This window comes from Elgaria multicarinata, chromosome 9 (assembly GCF_023053635.1).
Source record: "Elgaria multicarinata webbii isolate HBS135686 ecotype San Diego chromosome 9, rElgMul1.1.pri, whole genome shotgun sequence".
NCBI classification, from domain to species: Eukaryota; Metazoa; Chordata; class Lepidosauria; order Squamata; family Anguidae; genus Elgaria; species Elgaria multicarinata.
In genome coordinates this window covers 21,954,027-21,975,679 of record NC_086179.1, presented here as the reverse complement: position 1 = coordinate 21,975,679, position 21,653 = coordinate 21,954,027, and the positions used below count along the sequence as shown (strand labels likewise).

Genomic DNA, 21,653 nt, shown 5'->3' with positions numbered 1-21,653 from the left:
GCAGCCAGGGAGCTGGCAGGTGGATAGGGATTTCCTCCAGGCCAGAGGTTCTCCATCCCTGTGCAATTTCTTTGCTGGGGAGACAGAGAGATACTGGTGATGCCTTACTTTACACATACACCCCCCCCCCCCCAAATCCTTTAGTATCCTGGCACAGCTTTACAAACCCATTATGCACGTTAAACTCTGTGTATTCTTGAAATATTTATTTATTTCATTATGTATGTTAAACTCCATGTGTTCTTGGAATATTTATTTATTTCGTATCTATTCCCCCCCCCTTTATGAAGGTGCTCAAGTGGCACACGTGGTTCTCCCACCTATTTTAACTTCACTGCAACCCTGTGAAGTAAGTGAGGCTAGGGACTGGGAACTAGACCAAAGTCACCCAGTAAGTTTCCTGGCTGATTGGGGATTTGAATCTGGTCCTCCCCAGGCCTAGTCTAATACTCGTCACCCAGGGGTAGGTAACCTGGTGCTGTCCAAATGTTTTGGAGTACAACTCCCAGAATCTCTGACCGCAGGCTATGCTGGCTGGGGGTTGTAGTCTTAAATATGTGGAGGGCAAGAGCTTGCCTATCCCTGCTGTAACCACTATACCACATTACCACTCAATATAAATATGTGCTCTGCCTTCCTCGCAACCGTGGCATTCAAGGCAGCCACCCTATAAAATAATATAACATTCCATAAAACAACTTTAAAACAATTTAAAAATCAAGATGACAAATATAAGCAGTTTAGAACAGCTAGATTTACCTGGGGAAATATAAAGCAGCAACAGTAGAACGTACTGCTTCAGAGAGACTAGCCACAAAGACACTATAGAAAACAGCAATAATAAGCCAGCAACAGAAACAAACAACGGATCAATCGTTAACCACTGAAAGCTTAAAGTTTTCCTAGTGCCTAAAGCAATGCTTCCCAAAGGGTTTGAACTGAGACCCTCTTGTAAACCTGCTCAACCTTTCAGGACCTGCTTGTAAACTAACTCCACCCTTTCTTCCTCTGGAACAGAAAACACAAGCATCTTTTACACTGAACAGGTTTCTGTTTTAAGTTGTCATTGTTAATGTTAGTATAGGCTTGGATATAGACCTGGATGAGGAGCCTACGGCCCTCCAGTTGTTGTTGGACTTTGGATCCCATCATCCCCAGCCAGCATGATCAGTGGTCTGGGTGATGGGAGTTGTAGTCCAAGGACATCTGGCATACCCCAGGTGATCTCAACCCCCTGGCATTGCAGTTTGTACTTGAATAGAATTTAAGCATGAGGTATAGAAAGAAAGGGAGCAAGCCAGTCTCTGAGAGGGACTGTACCACAGTGGTGGTGTCAGCCCAGTAAAAGAAAAGAAAGGTCCCGGGAATTGGGAGGGGGGTAGCCGATCATTGTGCACCCAGGTAAATGCCAGACCCACCAGTTGAGAAGCACTAGCCTAAAGGATAGCAGAGATGGCTCCAGGCAAGCTCTGCATCAGAAGGAAGCAGGGTTGCCATACGGTTGGCATAGTTGGGCCCCTGCCGAGGGGCCACTGACAAGAGCCCCTGCAATCTGCTCTTTCACTTGCCTCTTGCTCTGGCCCAGAGCAGTAGATGCCACTGCCTGCTTGTTCGTTGCCACTTTGCCTGGCAAGCAAGAAGATGGAATCAGTAGTGGAGAAGACGAGCAGCAGCAGTAGCAGCTTACGATAATGCTGGTGTGCAGGTAGAATCTCTGAGGGAAGAGGGATCCATAGGTTCTCTGAGGGAAGAGGGATCCATAGATTCTCTGAGGGGAGAGGGATCCATAGATTCTCTGAGGGGAGAGGGATCCATAGATTCTCTGAGGGGAGAGGGATCCATAGATTCTCTGAGGGGAGAGGGATCCATAGATTCTCTGAGGGGAGAGGGATCCATAGATTCTCTGAGGGGAGAGGGATCCATAGATTCTCTGGGGGGAGAGGGATCCATAGATTCTCTGAGGGGAGAGGGATCCATAGATTCTCTGAGGGGAGAGGGATCCATAGATTCTCTGAGGGGAGAGGGATCCATAGATTCTCTGAGGGAGAGGGATCTATCGAGGGTGTCTTGCTAGTACTGGGAGGAAGGTTCCTATGCAATTCTGCCTTTGTGTTAAGATCTTCCATTGAGGCCCTGTTTTGAGTGCCTCACCTTCAAAGGTAAAGTGGTGGGTGGTTGCTGCAGTCAGGATCTTTTCTGTAGTGGCACCCAAATGGGGGAAGACCTTCCCCAGCTTCATTGGGCAGCCAATGTAGGCTGCAAACCTACATATACATACCTGGGAGTAAATCCATTGCACTCATTGGAGTTTAATTCTGAGCAGGCTTGCATAGGATTGCACTGCTAGACACTTCCTAAAATTTAGATGGGGTTAGGATTGTGCTCTTAACCAGTAGGAAAAAACTGATCAAATGTTAGTAGCAAGTCAATTAATATATACATAAGGGAGAGCTACACATTCACTGTGGCTTAATAGATTAAAAAAATCTCAACCAGTCTGAAATTAAAGCTTTTGTTTTACTGCAATGAACTGTTTAAAAAGTAATGCAGTGGGGTGCCTTTTAGGCTTTGTTAGGTAGAAAGGTGGGAGAGACCTTTTCTAAATGAACAAATATGTATTTAATAGCCCCAGATTGTTGCAGTTGGATTTGATTCCATTCACTTCCTGTTGTGAAGCACATTGTAGCTCGTTAACAGCCCACATATACCACTATGCCAGGGTGGCATTCATGTAGTAGGGGAAATGCTTTTGTCTTGGCTTTACCTGCAGTCTACATGAGAGGGCGGGCAGCTATTTTTTAGTTTGCAAGTGTGATTGCTTCTCTTTGATCGGAGGAGGGTGAAGGGGAGAATTGCAGCCTTTTGTTTTCCATTTTAAAATTAAACAACGCCTTCTAAATAGATGTACTGAATGCACCGCCTGGCAATTGGAAGAAAACTAGGTAGGTAATAAAGATGGCTGTTCCTATTCTGTTCACGCAGCGAGATTATTAAAGTCTAAAGTCAGGGCCATAAGAAACATGGGGACGATTGGAGGAATATGTCTTTCACTCAGTTTTGCCCTCATACTGTCATACATCTCCTTACACCCACGCTCCCCAAAGACATTTTGACAGCACATGTGAAAAGCGCAGCAATTAAAATGCTGGGGATTGTGACAAATCTTTCTCTTGCCAGCTGAGCCTTCCTGCCAGCAGAGGTGACGGAGAAACCTGTTGCTATCAGCCCCGGCTCTTCCATAACCTTACGTTAAGGTCCTGGAATAAGATATCTAAAATAATACAGAAATTTTGCCACAACCCTCCAGTGCCCATACCCTACCGTAACTAAATCTAAGTAGGTGGGACTGAAACAAGATGCATTTTCCACCTGTTTACCATTGCCTCCACTTCTCTTCCCTTTCTGTGTTGTCCCCTGTATCAGTTTCTAGATTGTAAGCTTGTCCAGGACTCGCCCTCGCATTAAGCAAAGTGAGGTGGCTGCTTCAGGTGACAGATGCCGTGGGGTGGGAAGCAGTGGTGAGATGATGGAGGGCAAAGCTGTGGGTGACTCATGGCTTGCCCTATGCCCCCTAAGCTAACCTGCTGCCCTCAGGTGCTGTAGAAGACACTGACCACCGCCAATGTTGAAGTAGCATTCTCCTTCCATTCCAATCGGCTTCCGAAGATGGAGTGGGAGAGGGTGCCATCTTGTTTTTTCACCTTAGGCAGCAAAATGTCTTGGGCCAGCCCTGAGCTGGTCCTTTGGCTTGCATGGAACTGTCCTTCATAAAGTGCCATGCACATCACCAAGAAAAGCCTTGCTGAATCAGAGTAAAGACATATCTAATTCAGCATCCTGTTTCTCACAGGGCCAACCACAAAAGCCTTTGGGTAGTCCACAAACAGGGCATGTAGGTAATAGCCCTGAATACTAGCTACTGGTATTCAGATGCATGCTACCTCGGATCCTGCAGGTATATAGCCATCATGACTATATACCAGCCCAATTCAAGGTGCTGGTCTTAACCTATAAAGCCCTACATGGCTTGGGACCACAATACCTGATGGAACGCCTCTCCTGACATGAACCTACCCGTACACTGCGCTCAACATCTAACATCTACTCCCAGGGAAGCTCGGAGGATGGCAACAAGGGAGAGGGCCTTCTCGGTGGTGGCCCCCCAATTATGGAATGATCTCCCCGACGAGGCTCGCCTGGCGCCAACGTTGTTATCTTTTCGGCGCCAGGTCAAGACTTTTCTCTTCTCCCAGGCATTTTAACAGCATTTAACAACGTTAAGTTTGTTTTTAATGGACCCCAGAATTGTTGTTTTTGAATGGATACTGTTGTTTTTATACTGTTTTTATGTTTTTTTTAAAAAAAATTGTATACTTTTAATGTTTATTATTTTTAATGTTGTAAACCGCCCAGAGAGCTTCGGCTGTGGGGTGGTATATAAATGTAATAAAATAAATAAATAAATAAATAATGACTAATAGCCCTTGATAGCCTTTCAAGGCATTGTAGTTCAGACACTTTAAACAATTTTTACCAGCGTACTATTCTTAGTTTCCCGAGGCAGTTGAATATCTCCCTCTTGTATGGTCCCATTTTGACTACATAAAGATCCAGACTCACCTCTAAACCTTGGAAATAGATGGAATTACATTTCTAAAAAGTTAATGGCTGGATTTGGACACAATGTTAAACTATGATTTGGTGTTACATGTGTTTCCCACTCTTTTCTCCTACCAAGGCACGGCTGCAAGGAAGAGATCAGAAGCTTTCATTTCCATTTTCCACTAACCATGGTTTATTAGGTGTAAACCTGGAACTGTGGTTTAGGAAAACAATCCAAGATCAGAAACCACATTTTGAAGTCAGCATCCTTCCCTAAACCATAGTTAAGACTAACCACAGTTTGCCTGGGTTCAATCATAATGGGCCCATTCAGAAGACACCTTAAACCATGGCGAATAAGGCTTTTTGCTTTATACACCATGGTTAAAGCCGTGGTTTAAGGTGTCTTTCGAACACAGCCTGGCTTTCTGGCTTAACCACCATGGTTAAAGCCATTGTTTAAGGTGTCTTCTGAATGGGGCCAATGATAATCTGTGTTCAGTTGAAAACAGAAGCAAAAGCTTCTGATATCCTTATGGCTGCCATGGAGGATTAGAGTGGAGAGGCAAGCTCATGAGCCCAAGGTTCATTCCTGTAATGCTGGCTAAATCATCATTTACAGTTATATCCAAATACAGCCAACATGTTCTACTTCCCTTTATTTGTCTCCTGGTTTCTAAACTTAAAATACTGCCATCACTGCCGCAGTTCCAGGATTATCTTGTCCCCCTTTACAATGTTGAGAAGTCGTTTCTTATTTTAGACCACAATCCTATACATTTTTATTTGGAAGCAAGTCTGTGTACTTACTTCCAGGTAAGGGTGACTAGGATGGATTGGTGTCTTGAAGGTATGGTTCTTGGTTCTTGCAGTCTCTTCCAAGAGAGGATTAATTTTCATTTTTTTAAAAAAATTGGATTGTTACCCTGCCCCATCCTGAAAGTCAAGGGGTGAGTGTGACAAAATCACCTGCTTCTTAGGTTAACCTGTTTTATTCTATTAATATGAATGTATTTTGTTTTTCAGGTACTGTATATTCAGGTGGGAAAGGGTTAAATGTGGTAGCAGGATGGGGTTTGTGTGTGACTGGCTGATCTGGTTCTGTCTGGGGCGAGGGGCTAAAGGAGTGGTGTCAGAGGAGGGTGGTTCTGTTGGTGGGAGTTAGTTTTGAGAAGAGATAAGGTTTGGAGTTTGGCGAAGCACCCTCTCAGTTTTGAGGGAGGATTTAGAGGGGGTAGTGAGGTAGGCTTAGACGAATTTTTAATAATCCGTGTAAATAATAACATCTATAGCACTGAAATGACATCGTGTATATAATAAACTTTTATTTTATGTTACTGAATTAAATCCATATGCCAGGTCTTCGTTTATGCTACCGCATAAACTAGCGCTTAATAGCCAGCACAAACTTTCCCAAACTAGAAATTATAGTAACAGTGATAAATTCAACACACTCAGCGTTGATTGTGGTAGGGTAGAAGGGTGGCCGGGTCAGTGTGTACAGCTGACTTGGCAGTGATGTCCCACTCCTTGGGCTTATTATCCTAGGTGTGACGGGATAATTGGGGAAAGGTGGTGAAAGGACGGGCAGACGTCACTGCCAAGTCAGCTGCACACACTGACCTAGCCAACCTTCTACCCAACCACAAGCAGGAAAAAGAGCCCTACAATTCCCAGCATTCCCTAGCCAGCACTGAATCCTAATGAATTCTAATGAAATTCATTCCCAGCACCCTACCCTTGTTCTGTACCAGCTGCAGCTTCCAAACAGTCTTTAAGGGTAGAGTTCAGTATAACACTCCAGCTTTGAGATGGCAGTAAAATATGGCCCATTGGTTCACTCGCCTTGGTTCATGTTAATATCTTTTAGCCTTGAAGATGGCTTTAAAAGGGGGTTGGATAAATTCCTGGAGGAGAAGGCTATCAGTGGCTACTAGCCCTGATGGTTATGTGCTACCTCCAGTATCTGAGGCAGTAAGCCTGTGTGCAGCAGTTGCTGGGGAACATAGGTGGGAGGGTGCTGTTGCACCACGTCCTGCTTTGCTGGTCCCTGGTCATCAGCTGGTTGGCCACAGAGTGCTGGACTCGATGGACCCTTGGTCTTACGTTCTTATGTCAAGTTTAAAATAAAGTGAACAACCCACAAGTTTCCCACCCATCCCCCTTTCCAAATGTTAAACTTTGGTTATTTTTAACCTTGACATGTTTATTTGCATTTCGCATGCAGATTAAGTACGCATAGTGCTGGAGGAGAAGTTTCTGTGTGACAGGCAGTAGATTCGTGTACAAAATTTATCTTAAATAGCTGTTTGCTTCCCAAGGCTAGCAATCCGTCACTTTTCTCCAGGATGAAATTAACATCAACACATTGGTGGTGGTGGTTGTTTTTAACACAAGACACCGATGAATGATTCTACTTAATCAGTTTGCGCACAGCTTGCTGTCGTTCCCCACCCCCTCCTCCCATAATGAATTTCTCTGTCACATCTTGTCTATGGAAAATATAGTAGATCAGCACCACCCAGTGGTGATGTGAAAATACTGTCTTAAGTTTTGCTAGGCAGGACAGTTTAGGCCAAATCAGCTTGTCCAGGCTCTGAGAAGAAAATAATAAAATGCTAGGGACACCACATGGAAAGGAGGACAGGGCTCATATATCTTTAACAGTTGCGTAGAAAAGGAAATTTCAGCAGGTGTTATTTGTATGCATGCAGCACCTGGTGAAATTACCTCTTCATCACAACAGTTAAAGCTGTAGGAGCACTAGATACAAAAGAGGGCAGGGCTTTAGCTTTCTCTTGACATTTTGGCTTCCCTGAAATGTGCTGAAATGTTTGCTATTTTCATAGGCAATCTTAAATCCACCCCATGGGTAGAACCCATATTAGCTTTTCAGGACATGTTAAGAGCAACCCTAACCAAACCTTCTTTCCTAGGCGCTCCAGAGATGGCGGTTTCCCACTACCAGAAGGCCATTCAGCTGAGCCCTGGCCATCATGTGGCCATGGTGAACCTGGGCAGGTTGTACCGCTCCTTGGGGCAGAACAAAGACGCTGAAGCCTGGTACAAACGGTAAGGGAAGGCAGGATGTGACCTTCCTTCCTATATTCTTAGATTCTTTAGTCGTGGCTAAAAGTATCTGATCACAAGAAATCTTGTCATTAGAGGGCATGCTCCTCGAGGTTCCACGTGGACCTAAGGAGAAGAGCCTTTGGTGTGGTGGCCCCTTTTCTTTGGAATTCCCTATCCCTGGAGGTCAGGCAGGCACCAACACTGTGCTGCTTCTGGTGCCTCCTGAAAACAGCTCTTTTCCAGGAAGTATTCCTCAACTGAGCAGACACCAGTTTTTATCGGTATTCTGTTTTAAATTGAAAAATTTCAATGTGCCCTTTTAATCTTTTTACAGTTTTATTTCTATGTTCACTGCTCTGGGATCTATTTTAGATAGGGTGTGGTATATAAATATTGTAAATAAATAAAAATAAATACTGGCAGTAAGGGCTTTGAGCTAAAATATGCTGGTATTTGGGGCATTTTTAGTATTTTGGCCCCACACTTTTTCCTTCCTCCCTGCCCCCTTTTGCCTTTGCCCCCACCCAGCACTAGAATGTGACTCTCAAAAGCTTCCCCGAAGTTTAGTTTGGCTCTTGGGCTGGAGGAGGTTCCACATCCCTGGTCTAGGGAGTAATAGCGGACAGGATGGAAGATGTCATGTCTAGCCCTGCTCCCCCTGGGTTGGAAGAAGGTGTTTCAGGTGATCAATCAGAATCAGACTCTGAAGTAGAGGAGTCAGTGCCAGAAACAAGCCAGCCTATACCAGTGGGGAAGAAAGCTCTCATGAGCGCTTCACCAGCTGGGAGTGAACCCTCTCCAGAGCTTATCTTCTCAAGGGCAAACAGTGCACAGTCAGTGGGAAGCCAACATTCTTCCGAAGGGGAGAGCACAGAGAGGTTAGCTGATCCTAGAGTACGCCTCAGACTAAAATGGGTGGAGCTAAAAGAAGGCGAGAGAAAGTCGGCCCGGCTGGCGTCCCATCAGAAGCTGCATCACAACTAGTCTCTCTGAAGTTAACATGTCTTGAGAAAGGACTTTCTGTTCTTCTTGAAAGGACAATTGTCTTGCTTACTTTGCATAGTTTTGCCTAGGGGAAAGTTCCAAGAGATTAGACTCTCTTCAGGTGGGAAGAGATGTTTATTGCTTGAATAAAGCTTTGTGAATTACTTAGTAGGCCTCCTTACCTCCCAAGAGGGCAGGAGGTAAAGAGAAACATGACAGAAGGAGAGGGAGGGGGAAGAGTGGAGAGAAGTTGAGGGCAGAAAAAGTCCCCCCTCTTCCACCACCACCACCACCCCAAAAGCCTTGTCCATGTAGCTTTGGGTGGCTTCCTTTTGGAGCCTTCTGCAGACACATTTATTTATTTAAAATATTTATATCCCGCCCTATATCACTAAGATCTCAGGGCGGCGTACAGATAAAAACATACAGTATAAAACAATAAATATACACAGTTAAAAACAAATTAACCCATAATCCAAGTTAAAACAATATATAATTTAAAAGCAATAGATGCAGTTAAAACAGTTAAAACAACGTGCCAGTGAGTTTAACCATCAAAGGCTTTGTTAAAAAGCCATGTTTTTACTTGGCGTCGAAATGTAATCAATGTTGGCGCCAATCAGGCTTCCAAGGGGAGGGCATTCCACAGTCGGGGTGCCACCACTGAGAAAGCCCCACATTTCAGCTTAGACAGTTATTCGCTTTCTTATCTCTTTATCCCCCCCCCCTTCACTCTTTGGGTTGACATCCCTTAGGGCACTGAAAGTAGCACAGAAGGCTGAAATCCTGACCCCTCTCGGAGCTTTGTATTACAACACGGGGCGATACGAAGACGCCCTAAAGGTCTACAGGGAAGCGGCAGCACTGCAGCCCTCCAACAAGGAGACACGTCTGGCCCTGGTGAGTGTGTGACTGGTGCAGTACTCCTGACTCCGTGTAATGGCAGTTGGCAGGTTTTAGCTTTGCACACTTGCTTGTGCTTGCAGGTAGGTTTGGGGAAAACAGCACAGAATAAAACCTGTGAGTTACAACAGGGCAGGGAGGGGTGGAAAGAAGGTAGATTTGAATCTGGGCAATTTGTAGTAGGTTGGCAAAGATTTCAGATTCCCAAATGTTTAACGTTCGCAACGACAAAAAGAATCCCTCCCCATCCACACCCAAAGTTAAACTTAGGTAACAGGGACAGATTTTGAAGGATTATTAGTTCTGTTCAGTTTCAATACTGAAAATGAATTCCTTGGTTCAGAATTCTTTAATTCCAAGTGTGTGACTCTTGCACCAGGCTCCCTTTGGTAGATTTCAGGTATCTAGTGAAAAATGCAAGCCTGGATCCTGTCCACCCATGTCTCACAAGGGCCATAAAACCCAAGAAAGAAAAAATTAAATCCACATTTTAATGTGCTTTATGTTGAGTCACCTTTGAGGACTGCATGAAAACATCAGACTAGACTTCCCCAAACTAGTGCCTGCCAGTTGTGTTGGACTACAACTCCCAGAATCCTCCAGCCAGCATCAGCTGCCAGTTTGTTTTTGGACACAATTCAGAGTGCTGGTATTAACCTTTTAAAGCCCTCCATAGCCTTTCCCAAAGGAAAAGTTACAATGTCTGGTCTTGTTTAGCTTAGAAAAGAGGCGAGTAAGGGGAGACATGATAGAGGTGTACAAAATTGTGCATGGCGTAAAGAGACTGGATAGGGAGACATTTTTCTCCCTCCCTCACAATACTAGAAACCCCAGGGTCATCCCATGAAGCTGATTGGTGGGAGATTCAGGACAGATAAAAGGAAGGACTTCTTCACACAGCTCATAGTTAAACTTTGGAATTCACTACCACAAGTTGTAGTGATGGCCACCACTTTGGAGGGCTTCAAAAGGGGGTTAGACAAATTCCTGGAGGAGAAGGCTATCAATGGCTACTAGTCCTGATGGCTCTATGCCACATGCAGTATCAGAGGTAGTGTGCTTATGTACTGCAGTTTTTGAGGAACACCAAAAATGTATAGAAGCGATGGACACCAGTTTCTGGGGAACATGGGTGGGAGGGTGCTGTTGCACTGGGGTCCTGCTAGTGGGTTCCTAGTTGACAGCTGACTGGGCACTGTATGAACAGAACACTGGACTAAGTGAGCCCTTGGTCTGATCCAACATGTCTCTTCTTATGTTCTTATGGTTCCCTCCACATGTGTTGTACTACAGCTTCTATCCCCAGCTAGCATGGACCATGGGAATGTAGCCCAACACATCTGGAGGGTGTGTGCCAAGTTGGGTAAGGCTGCCCTAAAGTCAGGGAATTTGAAAGACTGCCAACTCCCATGTAAACCTGCCAGATGTTAAGATCAACATCACCCAACCCTTGTGACCTCCACCCTCTGAGGTGTGGCTACTAAAGGCCCTTCTCATCGCGCAGCCCTTGTCCAGTAAGATTAGTACCTTCATGCTGCCCCACAGACAGACCATCCTAAGCTGCTGTGATTACACAGAATGCCCACCAATATTCTAACAGCTGAGGGAGGAGACGAGGTCCTCTGGACATTTATTTATTTTTGCTTTTCGTAGGCTCAGGTTTTAGCAATGATGGGACAAACCAAGGAAGCGGAACAAATGACCAGTCATATCGTGACTGAAGAGGTTGAGTGCCTCGAATGCTACCGCCTTTTGTCAGCCATCTACAGCAAGCAGGAAAACTACAACAAGGTACAGATGCAGCTCTGGTGGGAATGCTCTCAAACCTAGCTCTCGGTTAGGGAACCAACCATTGTAAGACTCTCCTCTAGAGACAGTCCTAAAAGCATAACAACAGACCTGAGACAAGCCCAGCGGTTTCATGTGGTTCGTGCATCTTGCCTTTGCTGGATATTTCTGCCTTATTTAGATGACAGAAGCAAAGTTTTGATTTTTATAAAGTTCTGAGGTCACGTGTCATTTTCTTTTGCCTCCCCTCATCCCCATCAGAGACACACCTTTCGACTTCGTCCATAGGCTCACGATTTTCCAGGTACCTGGCAAAACATTCAAGATAATCGGCTTGGGTCTAAGAACATTTCCAGAAGGAAGTTGACTGAAGAGGATTTTCCTGCCGCTGCCCCCCACAGCACTTCCCAAAAGCCCTCCTGGAAGGTCCCCATTCAGGAGGGGACCCTCCTGAATGGGGGTGGGAGTCTGTGTCACGGGAGGCTCTGCTCATGGAAGGCAACTCTACTCCATTTGGGGCAATTCATTCCTCCCTCCCCCTACAGCCCCCCCCCCCCCCCACAACACAGCCCATCCTATTGAGGAAGGGTCTCCCAACCCTCAAGAAGAGGTTGTGGGGGGGGGCAGGTGTAGGGGACTTCAAGGGGAAAAGAGGAAATGAGAAATTCTCCATCCTCCAACTTCCTTCCACAAGTGCTTTTTAGGGCCCAACCCACTGCTAAAATGTAACTTTTGTGGCCAGGATGAATACAGCAAATTATACAGAGCAAATTATTATGTATCGATACTGCTACTTGCAGAAACCTAGGGATTCTGATAATACAATACCGGCACTGTTTTAGGGCGGAATTAATTCTGTGAGACGGAAGGAGTGTTTTTCCTCAGTGGTAGAAGGAGCCAGGAAGGGAGAGAAACCAAGTAGCGGCCATATATTATGAAATGCCAGCAAAACATTTTCACCATTAAATTTAGGGCCTTTTCACACATTACATGTAGCAAAACCTGGCTTTCTGATGAGAGTACTTATATGGCATACGTACTTGCCAAATTCACACATTATATTTACACTTAAAAGATGTGTGTGTGTGTATTAGCCTTTAATGCAAACATCCATATATTATGGGATTTTGGAAAACACCAATATTTATCACTCTGCGTATATGTGTGTGTTTGTGTGTGTGTCTGCAGGCACTTGAAGCCATAGACAAAGCTCTGCAGCTGCAACCAAAGGACCCGAAAGTCATATCAGAGCTCTTTTTTACTAAAGGAAATCAGCTAAGAGAACAAAATCACCTGGACAAAGCTTTTGAGGTAAAAAAAAAAGAAAAAAAGGACAAAATTAGAAACTGCATAGCTGTTGTTTAACACAGGAGTGCAGAAGCTCTTTCAGCCTGGGGGCCAAATTTCATTTCAGAATTTCGCACTCCCGATTTAACATCTGCTCAGGATTCAGGACTGTGCACACTTGTTTCCCAACTTCCCAGTTCCCTTGCTTCAAGCAGAAACTTCTATGACTCCTCATGCTCTCCTCCAGCCCAAAGTAAACATTACAACCCTCCACGTTCTCCTCCAGCTTGGACTTACAATCCAAAATGGAGCACGATTCCTCTCATCTTCCCATGGGAATAGCTAACCCCATCAGCGGGTCCTCTCCAAGAGACGTGCTTTGCTTCCCTTCCTTACCCCAACTTTCATGAGCCTTTCAAAGCCCTTCCATGGGGGGCACATAAGTTCATTAAATTCTCTGTGAAAATACAAGTAGTTCTAAGGAGATTTCAGAGGGGTGTGTCACTAGCATTCCCCAGTAGCCTTTTCCAGCCTTGAGTTCCAAGATGTTGTTGGACTATAACTCCCATTGTCCCTGTGCAGCCTGCTCAATGGTCAGATGATGGGAGCTGTAGTCCAGGTAACATCTGGGGAATTAAGGTTGGGAATAGCTCCCCTGCACCTCTATTCAGATAGCCAGTGTGGATACAAGTATTCTAACTCTCCATTCTTGTTTTCATATTAATTTAGAGCTATAAAGTGGCCGTAGACTTCAACCCAGAACAAGCACAAGCCTGGATGAACATGGGAGGAATTGAGCATATCAAGGTAAGAAGATTTACAAGCTTTATTTTATTATTTATTATGGCCTTTCAGCCCCCTTACAAGGGGTCTCAAGGTGGTTTACAACCCTAAATATACATTTCTAGTGCAATGAAACTTGAGAGCAATAAAACATTTTTTTAATTTAAAACAAAAGTGGGGAACACACTTTTTGCTAATGGATGGGATAGAAGAGTAATGAAAGGAATAAATAAAACAGGGCTGTTAGGCAATGGTATTTCAGCAAACACGATTCTGCAACTGATGTCTTGTTTCCACTGCTCCCTTCTTTTTACAGGGTAACTACATCACTGCACGTGGATACTATGAGAAAGCTTTACATCTGGTTCCAAACAGTAAGCTGCTGAAAGAGAACTTGGCTAAATTGGATCGCTTAGAGAAACGGCTGCAGGAAGTCCAAGAAAGAGGATAACGGGGATAGCCGAATTTGTGTTTGCCTCCAAGAGATGAGCGAATGCTGTGGAAGCCCATAGTTTCCCCCACAAGACAGAAGCAAACTGAAAGGAGCCGTGGTTGCATGGGTGACCCAGAATAGGGTGTACATGTGGACCCAGAAAAGAAGGGTGTACACAGGAATCACCGTTGAGTCGCCAAAGCTCTGGGAGTCCTGCTGTTTTTCTCTGGACGTGGTGTAGAATGGGCAATAACCTAATCTTGATCCAGGTTTATGTTTGGATTTGCTTTGTACCACTTCCATTAGTGCCCACAGTGGGAAATTTATAAAATGCTTCTATAATGTCCGAATTTCTCATTCTGAACAAAATACAAAATGAAAATCAAGTACTGGGATGATTTTTGGAAGTGAGGTGATGGCCTCATTCTGCAAGAACCAGGCCCCATTATCCAGTCGTGCTAAAGGGAATACTCTACCATAGACTCCAGGGCTCCCAAAGTCAGGTCTTTGATTGGCTAAGAAGACAGCGGCGGCAGCCAATAAAGGAAAGAGGGAAGAGGCAGTGGTGGCTAGAGTTGAGGGAAACAGCAACGATCAGGCCCTCTCACAGATCTGGGGAGTCCTTCTTGGGGAATAATTATCCATCATCTTAGGAGGAGGGTGATGCAGCTAGTTCTTAGTTGAATATTTTGATCGTGAGAACGATTCCAGAAAGAGAAGTCCCCCATACAGAATGGTTACTTTTGTGTGGCAGTTTACGTTCAAGGTATCTCAGCTGGGTGTTCTCACTCAGAATAATGGGTTTTGTTTTTATGGAGGATGAAAAACTCAATGCATCAGATGAAAAGGAGCAGCTCTTAAAAACAGCTCAGATAGCTCATAGCTATTGGATAGGGGTGGGGGGTGGGGTCACAGGAATTATTTCCTGAAAAATAATTAGGATGTTCAAAATATAAGAGCTGGGATCCAAAGAGCTCACTGCATGCATCCAAGGATGCAGGCAAGGTTCCCCCCGCCAGGCACGCTGGATTTCTTTTTGCAATCACAGATCCTTGTGCCGCCTGAGAGGCTGAGCCAGGAGGAGTGCCGGGTTCAGGTTGTCAGGTGGATGCACAAGGGTCTACTGTTAGAAGGACAAAGCACACAGAAGCTCCCAGAGTGGCCCTTCTGGATCTCAGCAGAGAACAGGAGTTATAGGACACTTTCCAGTTGGCTGCAAAGCTTTTTGGATTGATTTGTTTCTAAGACTTGGGGGAAGGAGTGAAGAAAGGGATTTTTGTGGCATCTATTTACCCCCTTTTCCCCCATTGAAAAAAATAAAATAAAAATCAGGCCTATTAAAATGAAGAAAGTTCATATCACGGGTTAGGGTTTTATTTCGTGTTATTTAACATAATAAAAATGTTATATTAGGGTGACCATATGAAAAGGAAGACAGAGCTCCTGTATCTTTAACAGTTGCATAGAAAAGGGAATTTCAGCAGGTGTCATTTGTATATATGGAGAACCTGGTGAAATCCCCTCTTCATCACAACAGTTTCAGCTGCAGGAGCTATACTAGAGTGACCAGATTTAAAATGAAGAGGGAATTTCACTAGGTTCTTCATATATACAAATGACACCTGCTGAAATCCCCTTTTCAATACAACTGTTAAAGATACAGGAGCCCTGTCCTCTTTTTCATATGGTCACCCTAGTTATATATTTCACTTTTCCATGTGTGTGGGTAAGAGTTAGATGATAACTTTCACGGCTGGAATTGTAGCTAAATGTGTGGCTGCTGCTTTTATTTTTATGAAGCCAGAGAAGGTAGCAACCACAGTGGGGGAATATATATGATTTACTCCGTTGATATTGCCAGAGCAATCAGGGACCTTGGAGCTTGGTATATTCTTCTTCCTCCAGCCTTTGTGTTTGCTCTATTGCTTAAATAAATTTAAGTCCTGTTAGGATCAGGATCCTTCAGGCTCATTAAAGAGCTCAGATACAGCGTGCATGGGGTGAGTGATGTTAAGTGAAGAGGCCCTCTGACAACGAAGCCTAGTTGCATGTTGGGTTATCTGACCAGGGATGGCAAAGACTTTGAGGAAAAGGAGCCCAGGCCTGAAGCATCACAAAGTGGCTGTAGTCAGGTGATTCACTACCAAAACACAAAGCTCTGAAATCCAACTTGTTCCTACCTCTTGCTAGAAATTGTCCCCACTGAGGATACCTTCAGATATGTTTTACAGTTTCTGTCATGGAGTGAATATGGATGACCATTGACCAAAAGATAATTTACGATGTACGATGAAATGCACATAACTATTCCATAAGCTCCTTGTTTGTATTAACCCAGCAAGGAATGTGGGATATATATATATATTTCCAGAAATCTTGGGAGTAGTAAATGATTTTCACCACTTGGCAGGCCAATACCTACATCTTACCATTTGGTAACTGGCTGTCTATATCCACTGTCACTATAGGAGGGCAGTTTGGGAAAACTTGAAGTAAATTTGAAATGCCTCAAGCCATTCTAGAATGGCCGTGAAATGGATCTTAAGATCTTTGTTGAGAAAAGTAACATGACTCTGAGTGGCCTTAAAAGTTAGTGTTAGCCCAGTAGATTGATAGCTGGGAGACTTGGGTTCAAGTTATACTTCTGCTGTGGAGTTGGGCAAGTCATTATGTGATAGCCTCAGTTCCCCATCTGTAAAAAGGGTATAATAGATTATATCTCATAAGGATATTGCGATGGTCAATGTAGTAAGAGTGTAAGCCACTTCAAAAAAAAAATTTTTTTTTAAAGATGTCTAAAACAGAGATGACAGCATACCAAAACATGCAGAAGCAGCTTTAAATATCGTATGGAAAATAGCACTTCTGCTTAAATCCTTGAAATCATCTTGAGCTCTCAGAATGGGTCAGTGCAGAAATCTGAAAAAAAAATCCCAGCAGTGACCTCGAGCCAGCTAAAGTTAGTTAACATATGATGAAGAACTATTGTATGGTCTGCAATTTTTTTTGTACTGCTGTGGGTAACTGTGAACCCTTGGGTTAACCTACCCTTAGTTGCCCGACCTTCACTCCACTAGTTGCAATAGGCTTGTGATTTCAGCCTCAGGCATGACTAAATCTCATTGAAAATCATGGGACAATTTTGTTCCATAAACCAGGGATGGGCAGAAGGTAGATCTCCAAATGTTTTGAACTTCAACTCCCAGAAGTCCTTGCCAGTATGGCCAATAATTACAAAAGCTGAGTCTTGAAGCTCAAAACATCTAAAGATCTACTTTCTGCCCACCTCTCCTATAAGCAATAGAACTTATGTTCTTCTTCGTGGTCTCTATGCATCACACATATGGGCTTTGCGCCTGCGCAGAGACCAGACCGGAACCTACTATAGCTGAGTGGAACGTTTTTGGCGGGAACCCCTCCCCCCACGCTACCGCGCATGTCCATGGGGTTCCCGCCCTTACCTCAGTTCTTCGTCGTCCGCCGTTGTGCATAGACCAGCTTAACCGAACCTCTAGCGTTTTTCTAGTTAACTTACTTAATCTTTTCTTTAAACCTGTTCATTCTTCAATCTTTCCTAATTCTTCTTACTTCTTTCTTATCTATATATAAAAAAAAAAAAAAAAAAAAAAAATTTAATTGTAGATAGTTTTTCCCTCAGCGACTTCGGTCGCCTGAGGCCCGTATGGCAACGAAAGCCCCATTTAGGAAGTGTGTAAGGTGTGGGGCGAAACTTCCGCCGACGGACGGACACTCTCTTTGTCTCGTTTGTTTGGGAGAAGGACACGTTGTGGAGGCCTGCCACCACTGTATGTCGTTTACAAAACAAACTAGGAAACATAGAGCCGATAGACTTCGCTCTATATTGTGGGAAAAAGCTCTCAAGGCTACTGAGGCTCCCAGTATGGAAAAAACGGCAGTTGGTAAGTCCGTTACTGAAAAAACGGCAATCCGTAAGCCCGTTATCGACAAACCAGCAGACCGCAGCACTGAGGTGCAAGCCAGAGCTCATAGGGCACAGATACCCCTCACGCCTGGCCGGTCTTTGACGAGTTCTATGGCTAAGAAGATTTCAAAGAAAGCCAGAACTCCTAAACCTTCTTCGGAGCTGGAGAAGAAGAAGAAGAAGAAGAAAAAGAGGGACGCTGAAAAATCCACCTTAGCGTCACCTCGAGCGGCGGAGCCGGTTAGGAGTCATTCCACGCCTCCCATTGCTCCGACCGCGTCGATGTCGAGGCCTCCCTCGGCATCGAGATCTCAGTCGGTACCGATGGCCACGGTACCGACACGCCCACTCAGCCTTTCGGAGGGCGAACTAAGAGACTCCGCGTCAGCGGCTTCTTTCCAACAGCCTACAAGGCCTCAAACGTTGCAGGGATTAATCCCACTACAACCATCTCCAAGACTTACACCTCGTCGTGAATGGGACGGAGCTTCTAGATACTCCGATCCTCAGCCAAGATATGAAGACTATGAATGGGACCGATATCGTCCCCAGCGCTACTTTCCGGATCGACAGAGTCCCCGGGAAGGTTACTATGCGCACCCGCCACCTATGACAAGAGTGTGCCGGTTACCACTACCTTCACCACCTGACCATCAGGCTTCGAGGGTGTCTACTCCTCGACAATGTATGCAACCTTCGGCGTCGACCGGGGCAGTTCCCACGGTACCAACAGACCAACTTCAATTGCAGGTGGTTACGCTGTCTTCTCCTGAGCAAGACTACCCTTCAGATTCGGAATCGAGGGTGTCTGCGACTCCAACGATGCCTTCGCCGGAGGATGAGGTCCACGATGACGACCCTTCCTCTCCTTCGGACGATATGGTCAGGTTTTCTGACCATATGCTTAGGATGTCACAGGCATTGGGATTAGATATCCAACAAACGGACGAATCGGTTGTGGACCCCATTTATGATGTATTCCAGACTACCACTAATCAAAGACTTGCTATTCCCGTTCCACATGCATTGAAGCAAACAGCTCAGCTGTCTTGGAAGACACCTGCTGTGACTCAGGCTACGTCTAAAAGATTAGAGACTCTTTATCGAATCCAGGAGGAAGGCGTCAAATTTTTGGTACAGCATCCAAAGCCTATCTCCATCGTGGTTGAGTCAGCCCAAGGCCAATCGCAGAAGGCACATTCGGCACCGGTGGATAGGGAAGGGAGGAAATTGGACCAGACTGGTAGAAGGATTTACTCCTCTTCTTCTCTAGGTATTAGAGCGTCAGCATACGAAGCGACGATGGCGAGGTACCAGCTTTTCCTGTGGGAAAAGATGGGGTCGTTATGTGAACACCTCCCGGAGGACAAGAAGGAGCTGGCGAGAGTGTTTCAAAATGAGGCCTCTGCAATCGCCAGGCAGCAATTATCCACGGCCCGACACCAAGTGGATTGCCATTCGAAATCGATGATGGGCGCAATATCTCTGAGGAGACACGCGTGGCTCAGATCGGCTAATTTGACCCATGAAACCAAGTGGAGGATTGAGAGTATGCCATTCGATGGCGAAGGACTCTTTAATACTAACACTGATGAAACGCTGGACTCCATCTACAAAGCGAGAACAACGGCTAAGAAGATGGGGTTCACTGCTCCTCCTGTGCAGTATAGGCCAAAGAGATGGGTGAGGCCGCCAACGCAACAACACCAGCAATACCGGCCTCAGTACCAACCTCAACCTCGGCAGCAACAACAACAGTTGCAGAGGAAGAGACCATACCAAGCTCGATATCAACAAGATAAGAGGCAACCTGACTTCTCTAAGAAGCAGCGTGTTTGACTCTTCGGCCCCAGATCCACCCCCTTTTGCGGACCGCCTAGCACCCCATTACCATCTATGGGAGTCAATAACAACAGACTCCTGGGTGCTCACTATCATCAACTCGGGTTATGCCATCGAGTTCGATGCCCTTCCTCCTTTTTCCAGCGTGAAAGTAACGACTCCATCCCCTCCTCTGCTGCTCGAGGTACAGACCTTACTATCGAAGGGAGCCATCTCTTCTGTACCTGCAGAGGAACTCAACCAGGGGTTTTTCTCCCGTTACTTCACGGTCCCGAAGAAAGATGGAGGTCTTCGACCGATCATGGACTTAAGACAACTGAACAAGTTCATCACCCCGAGGAAGTTCCGTATGACAACGGTTACTTCAATTTTACAGCTTCTACAGAAAGGAGTTTGGTTCGCAGTGGTGGATCTGAAGGATGCGTATTTCCACATATCCATCAGGAAGTCGCATCAACCTTACCTTCGGTTTTCGATCGGCACATCCCAGTACCAATTCACCGTTCTCCCGTTTGGGTTGGCCACGGCTCCGAGGGTCTTTACGAAGGTCATGGCGGTGGTGTGCGCCCACCTAAGGCAGAAAGGCATTTACGTTTATCCATACCTGGACGATTGGCTCCTCGTAGCGGACAACAGCGAGGCGCTCCAGTTAGACATATTAACCCCCCTCAACCTGTTGGACTCGTTGGGGCTGTGGGTCAACCACGAAAAGTCCATTTTGACTCCACAGCAGAGATTGGACTTCATAGGGGTAACCCTATCCTCTCGAGACGGGAGGGCATACTTACCGTCAACCAGGGCGAACACCTTGCAGCAGTTAGCCATCGATACCGAGAGCCGCCGAAAGGTTTCGGCATGGACAATTCAGAGACTGTTAGGATTGATGGCAGCTACTACGGCAGTCATCAGATTTGCAAGACTCAGAATGAGGATCTTGCAGGCCTGGTTTTTGAGGACTTTCGACCTCAGACACAATGCTCGACGAACTTACCTTTCGATACCGAAGCAAGTGAGGGCATCCCTGAGATGGTGGTTCTCGATGTCGACTCTTCTCGAAGGCGTTCCATTCCAACAAGACGCGCCTTCGGTAACGATCACGACGGATGCATCCTTAGAAGGATGGGGAGCCCATTGCAGCTCTTTAACCTCTCAGGGTCGTTGGCCTCGATCACAGAGGGAGCATCACATCAACCATCTCGAACTCCTGGCAGTAGAAAATGCAGTAAAAGCATTTGCACAGATGATCGAGGGCAAGAATGTCTTGATCGCGACAGACAATACGACTGTAGTGGCATACATCAACAGACAGGGTGGAACAAGATCACACCCCCTGAACCGTTCTGCACTCAGAATATGGAACTGGTGCATAAAGAGAAGGACTTACCTGACTGCGATCCATGTAGCCGGCAAGGAAAACGTCATTGCGGACTCTCTCAGCAGGTCCTTCCATGTCGACCACGAGTGGGAGCTCGATGTCGAAGTGCGGGAAAGCCTTTTTCGGTACTGGGGCCGTCCTGTTGTCGATGTCTTCGCTACCGAAGACAACGCAATTTGTGCCAAGTATTGCAGCAGGGCAGGAAGAGGAGAGCAATCTTTAGGAGACGCCTTCACCAGGACTTGGAGAGGAAATCTCCTGTACATATTTCCTCCCTTCCCACTATTGACAAGGGTGATAGCCAAGATCCAGATGGACAACTCCAATTGCATCCTCATCACTCCGTGGTGGCCTCGACAGACGTGGTTCGTTCACGCCCTTCGGCTATCGAGAGGGGATTACATCAGGCTCCCGTCGACGCCGAAGCTACTGTCTCGACACCAGGGCAGGGTTCGACACGCAGATCTGTCGACCCTCAAGATGACTGCATGGAGGATAACAACCACTCCTCCTCTGCAACTAGAACTTTGACTGTGGATCACATTATATTGGCAGCACTAAAGCCTTCCACTAGGAAAACTTATGCAGCAAAGTGGCAGAGATTTCGGAACTTTGCTTCAGAACAAGATCAAACACCAGAA

General features: G+C 45.6%; 1 protein-coding gene across 2 annotated transcripts in view; it reads left to right on the top strand.

Moving 5' to 3' along the window:
• Window positions 1-15,229, top strand: part of TMTC1 (transmembrane O-mannosyltransferase targeting cadherins 1) — a 183,591-nt gene extending 168,362 nt beyond the window's left edge. For both annotated transcript variants that reach the window (XM_063134965.1, XM_063134964.1), the window contains 6 exons: window positions 7,539-7,674; window positions 9,414-9,558; window positions 11,215-11,352; window positions 12,538-12,660; window positions 13,366-13,443; window positions 13,736-15,229. In XM_063134965.1, the coding sequence (XP_062991035.1) occupies window positions 7,539-7,674; window positions 9,414-9,558; window positions 11,215-11,352; window positions 12,538-12,660; window positions 13,366-13,443; window positions 13,736-13,870 (755 nt within the window). In that variant the 3' untranslated portion in view covers window positions 13,871-15,229. The remainder of the gene's footprint in view (window positions 1-7,538; window positions 7,675-9,413; window positions 9,559-11,214; window positions 11,353-12,537; window positions 12,661-13,365; window positions 13,444-13,735) is intronic.
• The last annotated feature ends 6,424 nt before the right edge of the window (window positions 15,230-21,653 follow it).